Raw genomic sequence first — 21,061 nt, 5'->3', positions numbered from 1 at the left:
AGACTAGTCCTAAGGAAAGTAGGATCTGGAAAGCTGCCAAGTCTTTTCAAGCGTATAAATTTACTACAGATAAGATTATCACGCAAACAGGAAGCATTACATATACATGTATGCTATCACACGTGTACGGCAGCAACAGAGATAACCACATATCAGCAGCAACAGTCAACTTTTGAAGGAGTCACAAAAAGTTTTGGCAGACAACGACTGTAAATTTGTATTTATGGCAGCCTCAGCGACTCTCTTGGACAGTTGGCAAGTGAAACTGCTTATATAAATCAATATTATATAATACCCTAAAACACTTATGTATTCGCCTCATCTAACTTTCGCGTTTTCGCGGAGTCATCCTTTCGCGAAATTTTCATGAGCGAAACTAAACTATCATAACGAACGAGCGAAAACGCAAAATTAAATAGCTTTGGTCATTAATATTTACAATAAAATCGTCATACGTATTAGAAATGCAGGCATTTTTCGTGTGTGGTTGGTTCATTGGGCAATTTCTGCTAAACTCATTATAGCTACTACACCGACTGAGCAGCATGGCAAAGCAAATTACGATAACAGGTTTTTTTGGAAAAGCCAAAAAAAATGAGGAAGATGATGATATTAGTTTAGTCACTGAATTTGTAACTGATGAGGATGAAAGTCCGGTAGGGAAAGTCATAAAATTGAATAATAATTATTGTAGTGATAAACTTTATTACCAACCAAAAACAATAACAACCCGAAGCCATGGCCACCGCGTGCTATAAATACTTGAGATATCATATTGGTACCGCATCAGTCACGTGGGAGGGACCTTGACATCATTGATAGTCCAAGAAACAAATGGCAGCAAGCGATCAAATTGCATTATCGATCTCGTCAACACATTTCTACCTGCGGTTTACAAATACAAACTAGTCGCAAATTGAAAACAATTTCGTAACAGTGAACTGGACCTGATGAATCTAATTATGTTTGTTCCACTGCATTTATTTTCACATCACTATATTTTCGCACTCATCAGAGCTGTGAAATTAAGTTGCAGCGAAATTTTACTCTGTATGCCACTCACGAAACTAAATACTAGCGAAATATAAGTGTCCTAGGGTATACTGTTTATATATAAATGTATACATAAACATATATAAATACATGTATACTGTTTATATATAAGTATACATACATACATATATATATACATATATATACTTATACATATATACTGTTTATATAAATATATATATAAAGTGTATGCCTGTGTAAACTTTATACAGTTTCTGCTCAGTCAGTCATAACCATTTATTGATAGCTAAAACTGTTCATATCCAAAACAGCTAATTCTATTGACAGACATTTATTGTTACACAAACTATGTCTTCTAATAAGAATAAAATTTTAGAGGATGTTTTTTATATTGATTGCGTGTGAACTTGAACGCAATTGCTGCCTAATAACAACTCGACACAGAGACAGCAACCAGCTGAGCTAACCAATCAAATGTGAAGTTCTAGCAACTTCCTCTAGTGTATTGACTGCTCTAAATAAAATATTCCTTTGCTCAAAATTGCTTGTAACCGTAGCTTTTACCAGTAGTTAAAATAGATTAGCTATGATTGCTGTTATTCAAAGAGCTCCATCAAAAGTTACACACAAAGTTCAAAGATGAAAATAATACTGTTGAAAATGTTCTAGACTCTAGAGTGAAGTCGACCAATGTTCATGATTATACAAAAGCACACTTGCTGAGTCATGGAGTCGTTTCAGAGTCGTAGTCGTATGGTAATAATCATCTGCAAATTGCACACGAGCATCAGAATCATTATTCAAACTATATCTTATCTACTTATTATCTAAAACAGCTCCAAAAGCTCAGTTCATCCAAGTTGCCAAAAATCAGGCAAATTTGGGGCAAAATTTGCCCGATTATAAGCTAATACACGCGCAGCTTGACTCCGTAGTCTAGAAGTCGAACCAGCCCAACACTGTCTTGATAACATTGCTAATTCATCTCAATAATAGGACAGTAAAGTTCTGATAGAGTTCAGTCTATATTAAGAATTTCATATGATAGAGAAAATAATGTGTCATCCATGTCATTATAGCAAAGAGATTATAGCAAGTCTCTTCTAGGTTTGAGAGTACACAGGACCACACATTGTATATAAACAATACACAGGACCTGTACTCTGAGTATAGCTTGTATACCTAGTATTTACCTTGGTGGCAGTCTGCTTGGCCAGAGAGAACCCTTTAGGTTGTACATACTCTTGCTTTTTTATATGCTCTCTGTAGTCTCTCTTTTGTCCCATGGGCAGAGTAAGTGATCTGCGTATCAACGTTGACAGTTAAAAACATGCTAATACATACTTCAACCTAAAACCGAAATTTAACTTAACGGATAAGTTACCAGCAGAACTAATTTTTTATTCAAATTCGACATCAACCACCATTGTTACATGGTTGCCAAAATGGCACAAACCACTTAGGATGCAATATGGGAAGAGAATTTTTTCAGAGCACTGCTGAAAGGAGCTGCTGTCTGGCTCTCTGCCAACAAAGAGTACCACTAGTGGACTTTTCCATGTGAAAAAAGAAGTTTAGAAAACATTTTTGCCAGCTATTTTCATTTATAAATTTTCACCAAATGAGAGAATTCCTGGTAAGAGGCGAGCAAGGCATAGCGAAGATAATGACACTATAGGTATAGCAACAGAAACTTGAGCTAAGGCGTACCGACCTCTACAATAAGCATAGCTCTATGTCATTCAAATCACACTATATAATTAGTAGTAATGCATGCCATGTAAGAGTTTCATAACTAGCAAGTGCAAAATTTGCTTTATTCAAACTAGCATAATTGAGCATTAGAATCTCATATATATATATACATTATATATATATATATATACATGTACATTATATATATACATATACAGTCAAACATGGATAACTCGAACTTCACGGGACCGAGCGAAAGTGTTCGAATTATCAGAGCGTTCAAGTTATCAGAGCACAGTCACAAGTCCATATATTTACTTATTTATTAGTAGATACATGTACATATACAAACTATAATATAAATCAAAAGCACAAATGGCTTGTTTCAAATTAAATGCTTCTAATGTAAAGTTTAAAACGTTTTTATCAAAAAGTATAGAGATTTTCCTATCACACGAGATTGGTTTGTTGTTTGAGGTGATGTTATTGCCAGGACGTTTTTTTAGATTGACATTGGCAAAACTTGATCGTTGTTGAAATGCTCAAAAGAAAAGACATCTTTTTCTTTTGAGCGTTTTACCCACGATCAATTTTGCCGATTTTTCTTGAAGTTTATGCAAAGATTACCTTACTTTACCTGGGATTCGTTAAGAGCAACACTCCGAGGCAGTTCAATTAGAAGTTTTACGAGGTTTCACTGTACATTGTATATCATTCACGCTTTTTGAATGGATACTTATTGAATGTACACACGTATTCTGTGTTTAGGTCAAACGATGAATAGTTTTTTTTAGCTAAGACAACGTATACGTTTAATTACAACAATTTTTAAGACGTTTTAAACATTCAACATTCCGACGTTGATTCAACACGGAATCAACGTCGGAAAACTATTCATGGTTTGACCTAAACACAGAATACATGTACGTTCAATAAGTATCCATTCAAAAAGCGTGAGTGATAGAGTGATATACAAGGCACCGTAAAACATCATAAAACTTCTAATTGAACTGCCTCGGAGTGTTGCTCTTAACGAATACCACTTTCCTTGCTTCCGAAGGGCGATAGCTAAGCGGATGTTTGGTATAAATCAAATTTCACCAAACCTTTAGAAAGTCGTTGACAAAAATATTTTGCCGATAGTGGTAATAACGACGCTTATGAATTACGAAAAGATGAGGTTTACCTCTATGGCTTGGAATAAAGTGATTTTCTAAAGCGATAACAACCGTTTCGGTAGCCGTTGGGCAACAAACAGTTCAAGTTAACAGTGTTGAGTTCGAGTTATCTATAGCAATTTATCACTACGTGGGAACGGACCAATTCAAATTCCAAATCCAATTTAAACCGTTCGAGTTAACCATGTGTTCGAGCTATCCGTGGGCAAGTTATCCATGTTTGACTGTATATATATTATATATATATACATATATAGCCTATATATGGTTGTATATAAATATATATATATAAATGTATATATATATTTGTATATATATTTATAAATATATATATACCGTATATATACATATATATATATATATATAAAATCATAAGCTTCATGACACATTTCTCCTACAACAGCCAAGGTCTGGTTATTGAGAGAATGGATGAGGTTTCTACAAACAGGAGGGTGTGGACAACTCCAATAATTGTTTAAAGCAATTTTGAAATACAATTTGTTAGAAGGCAAAGTATATTAATAATAGTTATCATTAGAACGAGATCAATCTACCAGCAACAATACAACACACTGAATCACAGATTAAATATAAGGAAAATAATAAAAAGGAACAAAAAAGTTTTTTAGGAATTTGAACCACAATTACAGAGCATCACACAAGCCAAGCGCTACAGGCACGCCAGCAGTGAGCACTCACGATAAGAGGCAGTCTGGCCCTGTGTATGTACGGACAGGATAGCAGCGAACGGTTTCACTCTCTCTGTATACAATGTGTACAAAATAGTATGTACAGTGGGACACAGTCATAAGGTGCCACCCTCTCTATCCAATGTATATACCCTCTGTATAGTAGACATAGGCAGAGGGTGACACCCTCTGCCTATGCAATGTATATAAAACATTGTGCACAGTAGAACAAAGACAGAAGGCGCAGTAACTGTATACACCATATGTTAAAGGAGGTGTGAAAGTGGCAAAGTTTAAGCATTTTCAAAAATTACAGGACAGACAGCTTTATTTTAATCAGGAGTGCTCTACACCTGAAATAACAGATAATCAAGGTCAATGACACATGCAAAGCATTATCGATATAGCTATGAAGCTGAGTATCTACTCAGCAAACGAGATATCTAATGTTATGGGTAACACAGTATCATAGCCTCTGCAATTTTTTTGTAATTTCTCGCTATATGCGTTTATAGAGAGAGTTGTAGTAAGTGTCAATGAATGATCAGCAGCGTTTGAACACACCATTACATTGGGGTGACCGAGAGACGAATCCAAATTTGCTTACACAAAGCAAATTGAGAAAAAGTTATTGCTGTATAAGTTTGCAAAATGACAGATTTCATGACAGATTTCCTTTAAATGTTTCAAAGACAAAAGGATGTTATGAGTGATGAGACAGCCAGCAGCCAGAATGGCCTGGCTGCTGGCTACAATTTGAGGCTTGCCTAAGGTGTAGAAAGGTACGGGCCAATGTTCCTTAACGTATGATTGAACAGACTATTTTTTATTCCTAATTGCAACTGAAGGTTACAAAAAATTGCTATTGCAAAGCCACATTGCTATTATAGATGTTAAAGGTTAATTGACAGCATTTTAAAATCATCTATTTATAACAATATAATCATATTTTGTTTTCAGCGGAACAAAATAGTTTTGGAAGACCAAAACACTCACTTGCAAGCTTTAAGCTGTAACATATGAAAGTCATTTTTTCAGGAAAATATGTACGAATTACGATAAAAATGCTTGCAATTAGTCAATGCATGAATATAAAAAAGCACTTGTGTGTGAGTCACCACCCTCAAACATTTTCCTTATTCAGTTGCCACTCTGCAACGCTTTGGTTACCCGGCAAGGGGATAATTATAACGCAAGGTCGAAGAAGATTTTACAAATGCCAAAAAAGTTTGTGCTATATTCTTATGTACAGCAAAATGTTTGGGCGGTGGTTGTAGAAGTACAATAATTAACTTGTGTGTCTCATCGCGTGGAGTGCGCCAGCAACACATTCTTCTTTTACACAAACTGGAAATTGAAATAATTGTCTGTAAAAATTAGCTATCCTTAAAAGCCATCCGTTTAAGCCTTTTGCTACCAAGTGCATACGACTGAGAATTGTCCAGCATATCAGGCCCGTCAGCAATTTTATCGTTTGACATGGTTACGAGTTACATGCTTGCAATTAACCCGCGATGATCTTATAGACTGCACTGCAAAAAGTTAGAGCTTTCAATTTTTTATTTCATTATTCTAAATTTGAAGGCATATTTTTATTTTATGATGATATTTAACAATTTTGTAGAAAACTCATTGCATTCAATGATATGTTTGCTAGTTTACAGCAGAAACTTTCTTATTATTCGCAGTAAAATATGATTTATTATTAGCATCGATCCACCGAAAGCCGAGTTTGGACAAAGGCAATGATGCTTTCAAAAATAATTTTAAAACTTAATAATGCATGCTCTGTTTTACAATTTTAAACAATTTACAATTTTTTAAAACAAGCAATTTCAATATAATTATGGAGTGTCAAAACGGTTTCCAATCAATATTTTGTAAAGATCCTAAATCTTTCTGACCATTTATATGACATAAAAATGTTAATAAAACAGGTATCTGGTCAAAATTACACAGAAATATTGTCGGAACCTTAATCTGCAATGTTATCTGCTGCTGTTAATGCAACAATATTTTGCAGTGTCAGTTAACCTTCAAGGTATTGATATAGCTCTATGCCATTAAAAAGGAGTGCTTAAACTTTAATAGCACTTTAATAGCTTTGCCTTTCAGATTCTCCTAATAAGTGCTATGATAGACGATCTGTTAGTTGGAGAGCCTTCTTTGTAACAATGGTAGCCATCAGAACCAATAGTAATTCGGAGTAATCCACACCAGTTTTAGAACAAACATTTGTAAATGAACCCTCTTTATATGATACCATTTATTGCTCCTGGTCCATTTCTGTTAAACCCTTCTCCTAAACTAAATGAAGAGGCAGTACAACTCAAGCTAAGGTATATTCAGAGTATAGCTGGTTGATAGGTTTTCTAGCAGACCAGTGACCTTGACATGCATGTGTTTGATGTTATCTCTATGATGAAAACAACTACTATAGCTAAGCCAGCTGAGATATCGGAAGAACAAAAAAGGCTTAGTTCTGTTGTCTCTAGCTGAGTAGGGTTGATAGTGGAGCTGGGCTAGAAATGGGTTTCAAATGTTTTCACTTCATGGGTAATCTTAACACTTTCACTGCCATACCCGAGTTTATGCGAAATCTATGATCGACTGCAGTAAACGCAATTTTGCTGTGGTTGCGTAGTAACTGAATATTAATGACTCATGACAACATAACCAACGATCAACCGTGTTTCTAATGAGAGTGTTGTCCGAAAATTTCCCTAAAAATTTAGTTTATATTCTTGAAGCAAATTGTAATCTTCGATCAGAAAATTCCAAGTAAAAAACGAACACTCTTTTCTGACGATCAAACTTTCTAGTTGTAATATAGCTTCCGCAAGCACCTCCAGCGTTAGAAACCGAATAGCTTTTGTTGATGACATTATTTCTGATTCAAACTCAGAACTAACTTAATGTTCAGATACTGAAAATGACAGCACTGACTTTGATTGTGGTGAAAGTAATGGTTTTGTAAAAATAACGAACATCGTAGTGGATCGTAGTTTCACATAGTTTTAGTACTGCACAAGATACAGATATATTGAACTTTTTGCACGGCTCTGTTTGTTAGCATGTTGGCAACATAAAATATGTTACAAAACTGTTTTAAATAGAGTTTGAAATTGAATAAATAGTATACATTCAGCAATTTTTAGTAAAATGGCTGGCAGTATGCCGGAATCTACAATTAATGGATGGCTGTGAAAAAGTTAAAAAGCAGGAATGCAAAAGGGTATCTACCCTGAATGCTTATAGCCGATAAACAACCCAGCTCACCAAAGGGATATTGAGTAGATGAAAATGTAATAAAAAATGGTGACAAAGGTGACATCAGGCGACAGGTGACACCAATGGTCTAAAGTAGCTTAACCTATTAGCTGACACTGACCACAAGGTCAGTAGGCAGGTATAGCGAACCCTGAAAATTACTAGATGTTAACTTAGCAGGGTTAAGAATAACTGCTGGCTGCTTGAAAAGCGCTTAGACCGGCACATCTACTCTACAGAAAGGAGTTGGGACACGACAGCTCATCATGGTGGATTGGATAGTTTACTAGGATACATATTAGGAGACGCAATGACATGCAAATCCTTTCACTGCATTGCGTAAACCACGCCCAAGAAGGCTTGCGATTCAATTACAAACGGGTATGTCAGATATTGGAATGCCATAGTTTAAACTGCTGTGAAAATGCTGTCAAGGCAGCGAAAGACATGAACTAGATGTTAACTAGTGAAGTGAACTACTAACAAAGAGTGGGCTGATCTTCAGTTCAAGAATGGCATCATGCTGACTAGCCTTTTTGCTTGAAAAGGAAGAAGGTACAGGCAGAAAATAAAAAAATCCTGACATATCAAAACTCCTTATATGAGACACCAGCTAAGTTGTTCAAAAGACCTTTAGTAGTAGGCTAAGTTCTATAGTTAAAACAGGATGCTGAAACATCAGCAAGCACCTTTTCCAAATTGCTGGCCAAAAAGATCTGAATGAGAGCCGACCTGAAAATGAAACTAAAATAAACATGTTACATTTAATCAATAAAACATTATATCAATATCTCTACAATAGGCAAAATAGCAGTAACAAGTTTTTGCAACTGGAAGTGTGTTCAGTTGGTATTGTTATACTTGGCAGACAGCATACAACTCAAAAATACAGAGGATCAGTCAACAAGTAGTAGGAATTGTACCATAACTTTCGTTATAATTTATCTAGCAATTTAATATTTTCTAGACTTTTTTGAATGGAAGTTGTCACCACATACCAAAAAATCCACCATTTTAGCAATTCAAATTTTCCATATTATTTATAATCAAAATGGCCACCAAGCTGAAAACATGCTCCCTCATAGAGCAAAGAGCTATTATAAGATCTTAGATAGCTGAAGGTGCAAAACCAAGTGTTATACACAGTAGAATGAAAGAACAGTATGGAGAAGTTGTATGCCACAACAAGCTGCTATAGGTGATGAATTGAAGAATGGGTGAGAAGACATAACTGATAAGCCAAGAAGTAGTAGCCCAGTCGATGTTTCAACTCTACACAAAGTATCTGAGGTGGAAAAGCTGACCAAATCTGATAGAAGACTAACTATAGATGTTGTTGCTGAGACCATGGACATTTCACATGGAACTGCACACAATATTGTTCATGAGAAGCTAGCTTTCACCAAAGTCAGCGAACGCTGGCTTTGGTGAAAGCTACCCATGATGCTGACTTATGATCATAAAGCGTAGAGTTATGGCTGCCAGAGAGGGCATGAGAAGACTCAAATTGGAAGGGAATAGTCTCCTATTTAGGATAATAGCAACAGATGAAACTTGGGTGTATCATTGTGAACCGGAATCGAAAAGACAATCAATGGAGTAGAATCATACAGACTCTCCTGTAAAGAAGAAGTTCAAGTCTCAGAGGGTGACACGGAATGCTCACGGTATTCTGGGATAGAAAGGGTCCTATAACTTTAGATTTCAAAAGCCAAGGCAATACTATTAACTCTAAAAATTACTGTGAGCTCCTGGCTGTGGTGAAGCATGACATAAGGACATAAGGATCGAAAGAAGAGGCCTCCAGGCAAGAGGTGCCGTGTTCCACCAGGACAATGCTCGCCCACACACCACATTCCCCACATACCATATCGCCCACAAAATTGAGGAACTGGGCTGAGAGATGTTAGTACACCCTCTTTATAGTTTAGATCTGGCACCAAGCGATTTCCATCTTTTCAGACCATTAAAAAACCACATGAGAGGCAAGCACTTCACTACTGATGTAGCCGTCATTGAAGCAGTGCGTCAATGGTTTAGAACCTAGTTGCCAGAACTTCATTTTGCATATAGAAAGACTGTGTATAGAAAAACTACATTTGTATGTTGAAAAGTGAAAAAAATGTAAAGCTCTATATTATTGTAATAAAATGTTATGGCGAAATTCCCACTTCTTATTGACTGACCCTTGTATAATATACATTTACGCTAACAACAAAACTAAATGCTTACAAATACTAAATATAAATTTTAAAGCCAATATATTATAGCTTTAAAACAATCACATTTGCAAACTTTAGGTATTCCTCTGGACAATACTTGGACCTGAAACTGAATGAGATCTTTAATGTTTCCTGCTAAGTTTTACAGTAAAACATGTTTACATGTTGATTAGATATTTTTAAAAAGAAATATTGAATTTTTAAGTAGATGTAGTTTTTAGTTAGTTATTTGATATTTTTATTGCTACATATGAATTCCTTTACACGGCCCTCACACAGACTACAATGTTCCGCCTGTCATCAGAGTCTAACTATAAGAATAGTAAGTTAGTTGAGTAAGTTGGCAATATTTATTACAAAATTATTTCAGTAAATTATTGCAAATACAATAGAGATTTATAAAAGGTTCCACCAAAGTTGGTTGTAGGACATAGCCAATACCTTGAAATTGTAGCTGAATAAAACTGCCTATTGGATTTTACACAACTGAGTCGTGTGTTGGTGGCAGAAAACTGCCTTACAAACTAAAGAGCAGCTTTTATTGAATTTAGCTCAATTCTTGTTATTCTCCCTCGACAGTGGCTCGCTCTTGGAGGGCACCATTAAAAAATCTTTTTCACATAGGTCGTTCTCGGGAGTGCCCCAAACTGAAGTACCTAACTGTAGGGGTGCTGTGTAACAATAGTAACTATTACCAGCAGGTTTAATAAAATCAAGGAAGATCGTTGATAGCAAAATTTTGCAACTTGTTGTGAGTGTTTTTATGAACATGTATGCATTATGTACATAATAGAGGTATGTATTATGTACATAGTAGATGTATAAACTATGCATTGTTATTTAAATAGAGTAGGAGATGCCTTTTCATCAACAACCTAAACGTTTGATTTAGTCATAGGTTACAGGTATAGGTTATAGGTATAATTTCTAGGTATAGTTTATAGGTATAGGTTATAGGTATAGGTTATTGTTATAAGATACAAGTGCAGTGATCACAAAACAGTTGACCATAGTTTCAAACACTCAAACCAAACATATACGAAAAACCTTGTTTGGGGCCATTATTGAGTTTGTAAGCAAACCATATGAATGACATAGAGCTAATTTCTGCTGGAAGTTTTAGGCTTAGCAGGTCAATACTTAGTTTGTATCATAACACTCTAGTTGCCATCAATACATTTTTTTTCAACTGCTAAAAATCCAGCCTTTTGTTCCAGAATACAAATGAAAAATCACATGAGGACTTCAACCAAGCTGGCATATATCGAAGGAGCAACGACGTCCACCACTTTCCTTCTCTTGCTAGTTATACTCTAGGGCCTGGCGAATTTAGAGCGAGTACCAAAAGTGGTCCGAAGAGTTGTCTTCTCACAAGAGGCTTTGAGCCTTCCATACAGCAATATTAATTGCTGTATTACAAAAGGTGCTGTAGAAAAAGGCTAAGGTCTTAAGACAAGTGCTCAAGTGATTAGGTTAAGAGTGTAAACACATCACATCCCCTGGTTAAGAGAAGTGGTCAAATATAATTTGGGAATACAAGTTTTTTGCTGCTATGAACAATCTTAGACTATCAAGTGTTTGTTGGTCAAGCTGTTGAATTATCGTTAAAATACCAGAAATCTAAATAATTTTAATTTGACTACTTTCCAATTCACAATAAGAAACTAAAAATGTGCGCATACTTATTACAGGCACGATGAAACTTGTACAGACATACAGACATGACGCATAGGCCCAAAATACAGCCAACAGAATAATTACAGCAACTTACATTTGAATTCTAAAAGCAATTCGTTGATCGATCCTAAAAGTACTGATTAGATAGCAACTAACCTGATACCCTGTAATGTTTTAAAGGCTTCCTCACTGGACATAAGAAGGTCAGTTTCCCCCATGCATGTATCAACCTCATCATAGTCCTGTGACAGCTGTCTGCCTGCAAGCCTTGGCTTAGTTGATCTATCTGGAACAGCATATGTAGTGTATATTCTTACAAGTTCTCTATCTACATGTACATACCATCAGTTTATATACAACTCCTATGTTACTATCCTTCTGTATGTAGCCTATTCAGTATACACCGAGAAGCTTTCCACTAGCTACAGACAGCTGAATTATTTGGTAAATTTTTATATAGAAAAAATAACTCAGCCTATTTATCTCAAATTTTTGAACCGAATGATTATTGGAGTACAGCGCGCCATTGGCTTTATTCGCCTAACGTGTGGAACGTGTGGAACACAATGTTTTTTCGCACTCGCCATATGACACTTTACGCCATACGGTATGAAAAAAGTTATCTTGAAATTCAAATTTGGCAGTCGGTGTGCTGAATACGTCGGAATAATGAAGATGCCGATATACTATTTGCCAAAATCTCTCCAACAACGCATGAAACAGATACGATGCTCGCTCTCTCTCAGTTCAGCATTACTCGTCAATAGTTATGGGAAAACGAAACTGGAAACAGATAGGTGATAAAATTTTAGTCAATAATTAAGTTGAAGATTAGTAAAATACATCCTTAGCTTCTAACATCCTTAGCATCCTCAGCAAAAACTTAGCTGTAAGTATGTGTTTAATAAGTTAAATTCATTTAAGTTAAATTCAACATTTAATTAATATGTCTGCCTCGAAAGTAAGAACTCCTTACAATACGTACTGCACATATTACATTGTAACGTTACATTTCATAGCAGATCATAACCACTAAATACACTAAAACTACTGTTGTCATCGCCTTACGATGCCAACACTGGAACGAATTAAAAACTTATGGCAAAGGTCAACTGTACTGGTTCAGACAAGAGTTTACATGAGTTCAGGAAACTCCAACATAGCAAATTTTCTGCTCCTAAAGATAACTTGCAAGAACAATGAAAAAGTTTTTATGATATATTCCCAACCTATTTATCAAACGCTGACTTGAGCTTGCAAAAACGATGTTCACCGAGTATTTATAAATTTTTAATTTCATTATTTTATCATTTACACTTTTATAATACACTTTTTAGTTTATTCATAAATTAATACGTCAAAATATCATAGTGATTCAATTTACCCATTCTTGATATAATTACTGCAAGTAGAGACATTTATATAACTACTATACCCTGTGATTAAATTAATGACTGCTGATATATATTTGTCTTGTCTCAAAGTTTCTTTATCCTCTATTAACTTCTGTTTGTAGCTTTTTTTTCCAAAAAAATTCTTTGCAGTTTTTTAGCTGAACTTATTTTCATTTATGCCAACAGTCAACTAGATTATGAAATCGGAGTTGTCTCTGGCTGTATAAAAGCAAACTATTATTTCTTTGAAGAGATCAAGACTACTATTATAAAGGATATGTTCAAAGCATATACGTACATCAACTTGACAGCACTGACAGCGGAGTGCTACACATCGGTTAGCTAGCACTGCTTAGACATAAGTGCTTTAACAGTGTGGTTAGGATAGCTGACGTTGACTATAGTACTTATTGCCCATCTCTTGATAGCTAAGCCTATTGATTGAGGCCGTCTTCATGTTATTTAAAGAGTTGTGCATGAAAAAAAGTGAAAAAAGAAAAATTGAACAATGAAAAAATTTCTTTGGTGGAGTGGGATAAGCGATAAGCAACCATTTTGTCCTATAGATGTTCATTTGTTTGGAGTTATCCTCTCCATATCACTTTCAGCGATTATGTCATCAATACAGTAACTAGTTCATCGATGAACAAATCCAATAAAGATATTTCAGTGCACAATAACCAAATGCCTTTGTTATACAAAAACTATCTAGTTTAGTAGCCTACATACATTAACTATTAATAAAGATCTTAGACCACAGCTTTTCATGACGCACCGAGATTCATACGCTTAGCCACTGCCAACATGGTTGATTTGACAAAGGTTATCCGACCTCATCTCATACTCGAACCAAAGCAAAACCACTATAATCCTTCTACAAATGTGAGGAGGGGTATGATATGGTATCTAAACGTACCATGTGTACCCTAAGCACTTACTACTTATGCATAGGGAGCTAGACTATCTTAACACACGGCAAGTGGACTTACATCAGAGCTTCCCTATTCACTCTCATTGCCAACCACCCTACGACCTATGAGGGCAATCTCGCGCTCTCTCGTTTTGAGTGAAACAGAAAAGACTCAAAACAATTTAGGTCTAATGTTTTTACACAGCAGCAACATATAAAAAACAACTCATTTTATGATCCCTTGGCTGTTTTCCTGTCTCTTCTCTGCTATAATCTGATCGCAACATGTTTTTTTTCTTGTGGGTAAGCGAGACGTGCTTCATTTTCAGGATTTACGGTGTTACAATATTTATTTTTTATATATAGAAGAGATAAAAATCTGGATTCGCATAAACGAGTGTTCGTGATGACAATTACACTTTCTTCGTCTTCAAGATCGATTCTTGCACTTCCACAAAAAGCAGCAAAACAACTACCCCTTTAGGGGTGCTTGCACCTCCTATGGGTGCGAGCCCCTCCCTGCAATCGGGAAGCACTGACCTACACTATGTTTCTGTGAGCGAGTGACTGAAATTACACGCCTGGTGAAATGTGCACACTATTTTTTTCATAAAATGCGCACGACTTGATGGTTCTATTCTCCGTCGCTCAGCGTTTCGTTTGCCAGTCTCAACTTTTATTAAACCAAGCTTTTCAAGCGTTTTGTGACAATTTTCGGCCAAATTAATCCGTCTATTTGTGTATATACATGATGGGTAAGTTTTAAGAGACTGTCGACAATTTACAAAGACTTAAATATGTTACCATGTGTTTTGTATCGTTATTATACTTCAACGACTCTACAAAACGATGATTAAATTTGTTGATGAGATTTCGATCCAAGGGTTTGGGACATTGTTGATGAATAGTTTTCGTAAGTTGTGTGCACATGCATTTATCATAAAAACTCTCAAACTTCGCTCCCGCTCGTTTGGTCGTGGGATTACTCAACGGTTATTTTAATACTAAAATACCATTATGCAAATACCTAATTATGAAAAGTTTATAGCAAATACTGAAGATATAGATTTAGAGAAACCAGGCATTAGCTAATCCAACATGCCAACACACAATAAATTATTTTAATGTTCTTCTTGCACAAGGTGAGTAAATGGCCTTTGGATGGCTGGAGTCGAATAACGAAGCTTCAATAGACACATTAGCAACGATGAATATTAAAAGCCAATCACCATCTACTGTCTGGTTCGTGACATTTGCAAAATTTTGACACAAAGGTTAAGTTATATAAACAAAAGTCATAGAGTTAACAGTTGAGACAGTAGCCTTCACAGCCCTCAGCTGGCTAGTCGATACTAACAACTACTGTAACAGTGTGCCCTCGGATTATGATTACCTTCTTATACAATTTTTTCGTCTTACGATCTAGAACACGATGTTTTTTCGCCCTCGCTATACCATGTCAACAAAATCATCTCGCGAAATTCAAATTTGGCTGTCGGTGTACTGAATACGTTGGAATAACAAAAATGCCGATGTACTGTTCGCCAAAATCCCTCCCACCGGTGCTCACTCTTTATCAGTTCAGCGCTATTCGTTATCAGTTACAGTGAAAACGAAACTGGAAACCGATAGGGATAAAATTTTAGCCAATGAAAGAGTTGAAGTTTAGTAAAATACATATATGCACTAAGACGTAGCTTTAAGTATGTGTTTAGTAAGTTAAATTCAACATTTATGTTATACATCTGTCTCGAAGGTAAAAATTCCCTATGGTACGTACTCCACATAGAAGATTGTAATACACTAAAGGTACTATAGGTAACTATAGTTACTAAGGTTAACATATTATTTTGTTACTAATTCTTAATAAGTACAGTGCGTATATAAAATTTGGATGATTTTTACCTGGGGTATTTTCATTAGATAATTACTATGGGTTTTAAGACGCCTCTATACGAGACTTTCGCCTTACCATGCCAGAACTGAAGTGAATTAAAATCGTATGGCTAGGGACTATTGTATATATGGCTCTTTTGTAAGCGCATATATTATTTTGTCAACGAAAACCAAGGTCAGAGACTATACGAGTTTTTTGTATAATTTTTCAAGATCATTCATTGTCAGCCAGTTTGAGCACCAATAGTGGAGACTATTTTTATCGCTAACAACACCAGATTAGTCAAAGGCAACTTCTCAAATTTCTCAGAGAGAAAACAAATTAAAAATCCTAAATATGCTGAATTAATAATAAAAATTTGTGCATAGAAGGGTGTGCCTATATATAAAAAGGTTACTGTTTCCACCAGAAGCTATCCATCAAAACTTTGGATACGAAGATACTGGTACCTCTCAATACCGGTACAAATGTCAAAATGAGATATCGGAATGTCTGTGTCTGGTACTTTGTCTGACTGAATGGAAAGAGAATGTAGAGGCTATTCCTACTCGAAATAATACAATTGTCCGCGTGGAAAGTATTAGCATTTACCGATGTAGCAATTGAACCTTACGAAAAACCGGAAATGCAAGTTCACAAAAACAAGCAAAAGCATCATGTTTCATAGAGTTGATAGAGTTTTAATTAATACATCATTTAGTGTGTGCAATTGAGAAAAGGGTATACAGTGTACGATAGGAGTGATGGAATGCTAAGGACTGTATAGCCCAGTAATAAATGCGTGGTTAGAATTTATGGTTGCATCTCTGCCAGTTCAAATCCAGCACGCAGCCTTTCATTCCAAGATTTTAATAGCCATAATTGGACAGGCAGATCTGAACAGACGAAGACTGACAAACTTTGAGATATATTTAAATATACATTTTTATATATAAATATCCATACATATACATACATCCATCCATACATATACATAATTAATAGTAACAGGCCACATCTTTTTAATCGAAATTGAAGAAGGTTGAAAAAGGTGAGCGTAACTCAACAAAGTATGCTCAACAAAGTTTAACTGAGCCATCCGCATGGTATGTCCTTTATTACAACACTCATCAGTTTCCTGTCAGTTTTGCCGTACGAGTAAAACCAAGCTTGATGTAAAAAGAAAAAATGACAATGAAAGATGAAATCTTGATTGTTCTGTACTTTTTTTATTGATCAAAAGAGCTGTTATGGAGGACCAACCTTCAAATAGTGGAAACAGTGATTATGGATAGAGAACGTAAGAAAAATCCCAAGGCAAGTCAAGCCTGACACTCGAAGCGAGGTGATGCGGTTAGTAGGCATGCCTGACAGGTGTGGAAGATTAACCATCAGTGACAATGAATGGCACTCAACTCCTGCTGTTATTCTCGATATAGACATTAACCAAATAGAATCGATAAAACTGGTGAATCATTAGTAAATCACTATAGCTGAGTCAACGAAATATCAGCTATATATGAAACAGAACAAGTATTCGGCTTATTGGAAATCTACTAAATAACTATTCGCAAATGGCTAATCAACTCGCGAACATGTTCAACATGTTGTAGTGTATTCCTCGAGTTATACTGATTTGTGAAGTTTTGAGAGGTAACACCAGACAGACCATTATACAGTTGCCTGTAGCAATGTGGTTAACGACTTTACTGTAATGGCTGTTAACCATGCATGCTTTAGCTCAGAAATTTAGCTCAGAGTTTTGCTGTTGTTGAGAATCACCTAGTCTAGCAATGTATGTAATGCCTAACCTTTTACTTGAACTGATAGAATCATCAACAAAGAAATGTTTTTCGTTACATGCCATAAGAAAGAAAATGAAACGAAAAGACAGAAATCAGGAATTATTGAGTGAGTAACAAAGAAATGTTTTTCGTTACATGTCAAAAGAAAGAAAGAAAATGAAACGAAAAGACAGAAATCAGGAATTATTGAGTGAGTTGCACAAATGCGTTTTGAAAGTTAGTAATCCAACAGCATTGCGGAAAAGTTGGGATAGTGAATTGAAGGTTCTAGTAACAGAAAACCTGTAAACTGAAACATACAATAGTGGATGTAGTATGTTGGTGTCATGGAATAGAAAATGATGATTGTCATATGTGTAGAAGGATAAAGACAAACATTCTGGGCATAGGCTAAGCAGGATTTTAAAACTTCCAACACAAATGTGGAAACAAGTAAGTGACGAGTAAGTTGAAAGTTAAGTTTAAGCCATGATGAGAGATGTCTTCTGCTGACTGCACCATCGGAAATGCTGAAAGATTGACCCGCACTGGGTTCAAGTGATTTATTTCCAAATGGAACCAGTAAACAGTTTTTAACAACATTATATAATCCGTCGACACTGAGTTTATATACATGTACATATACATATGTATATATATATATACATGAGTCATGACGCAAACATGTTTGATGAAAGTTTGGTACTTATGTCGTTGCCCACACAGTGTGCAATACAAACTGTGTATTATCACTCAATCTGATATTGCTTCATTCTACATATATATATTTATTATTTTATATATATTTCTCAAAGTATGTCCGTGTGTGATATGTCTGTCTGCATTCCAGCTATAGCTATTATTAGAATAGCCTAGCTGGGCAACAATGCTGACGCAAAGTCATTGCCTACCGGCAATTGAAGCTTACTAACTAGGTTAGTGGAATTTTCCATTGGCAATGTGCCAGGCCACTTGGCAATGGCCTGCCACTTGCTGGAGAGTTGTCTGCCAGCAAGTGGTAAACAAATCTCATCACTTCTCATTGTTTATAAGCTGACTTTTAATACCCGGGCAACGCCGGAAGGCACAGCTAGTAATATATATATATAGATTTTATGGGGCCAATAAAATTAAATAAATGGTTTGACATAGAGTTTGAAATATGAAGCAATGTCCACAGCAAAGAGGACAATTGAAAATGTTTAGATGAACAGATGAACTTACTTTCCTGTTTGTCAGCATCATTTAATAATTTTTTATGAGCAATTAAAGTTTGTTCTTGATTGTGTATTCGATCTGCCCAAGAGAAATTAGTAAAAAATGTCATTTCATAGCAGGTAATAAAGTTAAAATGTTCGCCGCTGTTCTCTATAATGCAGCATCTTGTGACGAGATAGGAAACTAACTAAAACGGTTCTGAATGATATGCCTATAATCCGAGTGAGCTGTACTGAATGTGATTATATTGATAGTATAGGGAGATGAGTTTAAAATATCTGAAGTGTTTGCTACAGAACCTTAAGAAAGAAGGGGCGGCAGAGCTCAAAGGAATCGTTACTTAATAAGGTGATAAGCCTATTCGATGAAAGATGAAAAACTCATGAAATGCATCCTTACAACAACAGCAGGGGAGAGTTGAGTATAACAATGAAAGTAGAGCAACTATATTATTCACAAAGATCAAGTGAAGACAAATTATTAGTCATCCAGTGTAATTATACAACATTAACAGACAGATTGAGTTAATTTCAGAAATTCATGTGTCAGTGATTGACTTCATTACTTCCAAACTTTCTAATCAGTATAATCATATACCACTCACTACTTGATCTTAATTTTGTTTCACTAGCCAATGCCAATAAAAGTATATTATGCCTTATGAAAAAAATAATATGGGAACTCAAATTCAATTGTATCTAATTAAGGAATTTCTGTGATATAAGAAAAGACTTTGGAATATTTTTATATCTGGTGGGTTCGGTAGTTTTCATTTTGTGGGGTTTAGCTGAGGTGAAAGGTTAGGTATATGTGAGCCTGTTAGAGTGCATTAAACAGCAAAGATTAAGAAATTATTCCAATTATTAATTTGCAAATTAATAATATACTTCAGATTGGCACAACAATTTTTCCCACAATAACAGGGTAAGATGTTTTCCTCTTAAAATGTTGAGATACAAACGTACAATAATGACAGGACGCTGCACGATAACGATAATAAAGATAACAATAATTAAGATAACGATAATAAAGGTAACGATAATAAAGGTAATGATAATAAAGGTATTGATAATAAAGGTATTGATAATAAAGGTAATGATAATAAAGGTAATGATAATAAAGGTAACGATAATAAAGGTAACGATAATAAAGGTAACGATAATAAAGGCAATGATAATAAAGGTATTGATAATAAAGGTAATGATAATAAAGGTAATGATAATAAAGGTAATGATAATAAAGGTAACGATAATAAAGGTATTGATAATAAAGGTATTGATAATAAAGGTAATGATAATAAAGGTATTGATAATAAAGGTAATGATAATAAAGGTAATGATAATAAAGGTATTGATAATAAAGGTAACGATAATAAAGGTAACGATAATAAAGGTAACGATAATAAAGGTATTGATAATAAAGGTAACGATAATAAAGGTAATGATAATAAAGGTAATGATAATAAAAGTAATGATAATAAAAGTAATGATAATAAAGGTAATGATAATAAAGGTAATGATAATAAAGGTAATGATAATAAAGGTAATGATAATAAAGGTAATGATAATAAAGGTAACGATAATAAAGGTAATGATAATAAAAGTAATCATAATAAAGGTAATGATAATAAAGGTAATGATAATAAAGGTAATGATAATAAAGGTAATGATAATAAAGGTATTGATAATAAAGGTAATGATAATAAAGGTATTGATAATAAAGGTGATGATAATAAAGGTAATGATAATAAAGGTATTGATAATAAAGGTAATGATAATAAAGGTAACGATAATAAAGGTAACGATAATAAAGGTATTGATAATAAAGGTAACGATAATAAAGGTAACGATAATAAAGGTAATGATAATAAAGGTATTGATAATAAAGGTAATGATAATAAAAGTAATGATAATAAAGGTAATGATAATAAAGGTATTGATAATAAAGGTAATGATAATAAAGGTAATGATAATAAAGGCAATGATAATAAAGGTAATGATAATAAAGGTAATGATAATAAAGGTAATGATAATAAAGGTAATGATAATAAAGGTAATGATAATAAAGCTAATGATCATAAAGATAATGATAATAAAGATATGATAAAGAAACGATAATAAAGATAGTGATAATA

General features: G+C 34.7%; 1 protein-coding gene and 1 pseudogene across 3 annotated transcripts in view; one reads left to right on the top strand and one right to left on the bottom strand.

The window, feature by feature from the left end:
- LOC137401726 (transmembrane channel-like protein 7) overlaps window positions 1-21,061 on the bottom strand; it is a 49,809-nt gene that overhangs the window by 23,002 nt on the left and 5,746 nt on the right. For 2 of the 3 annotated variants that reach the window (XM_068088189.1, XM_068088198.1), the window contains 3 exons: window positions 11,902-12,031; window positions 4,587-4,649; window positions 2,208-2,316 (listed from right to left, as the gene is read on the bottom strand). In XM_068088189.1, coding sequence (XP_067944290.1) covers window positions 2,208-2,316; window positions 4,587-4,649; window positions 11,902-12,031 — 302 coding nt within the window. The remainder of the gene's footprint in view (window positions 1-2,207; window positions 2,317-4,586; window positions 4,650-11,901; window positions 12,032-21,061) is intronic. The other variant, XM_068088207.1, reaches the window with a different exon arrangement.
- Window positions 8,898-11,474, top strand: LOC137385336 (uncharacterized; annotated as a pseudogene).

This window comes from Watersipora subatra, chromosome 1, assembly GCF_963576615.1.
Source record: "Watersipora subatra chromosome 1, tzWatSuba1.1, whole genome shotgun sequence".
Classification (NCBI taxonomy): domain Eukaryota; kingdom Metazoa; phylum Bryozoa; class Gymnolaemata; order Cheilostomatida; family Watersiporidae; genus Watersipora; species Watersipora subatra.
Note: the sequence above shows the minus strand (reverse complement) of the source record. Positions and strands in the feature narration are given on the sequence as shown.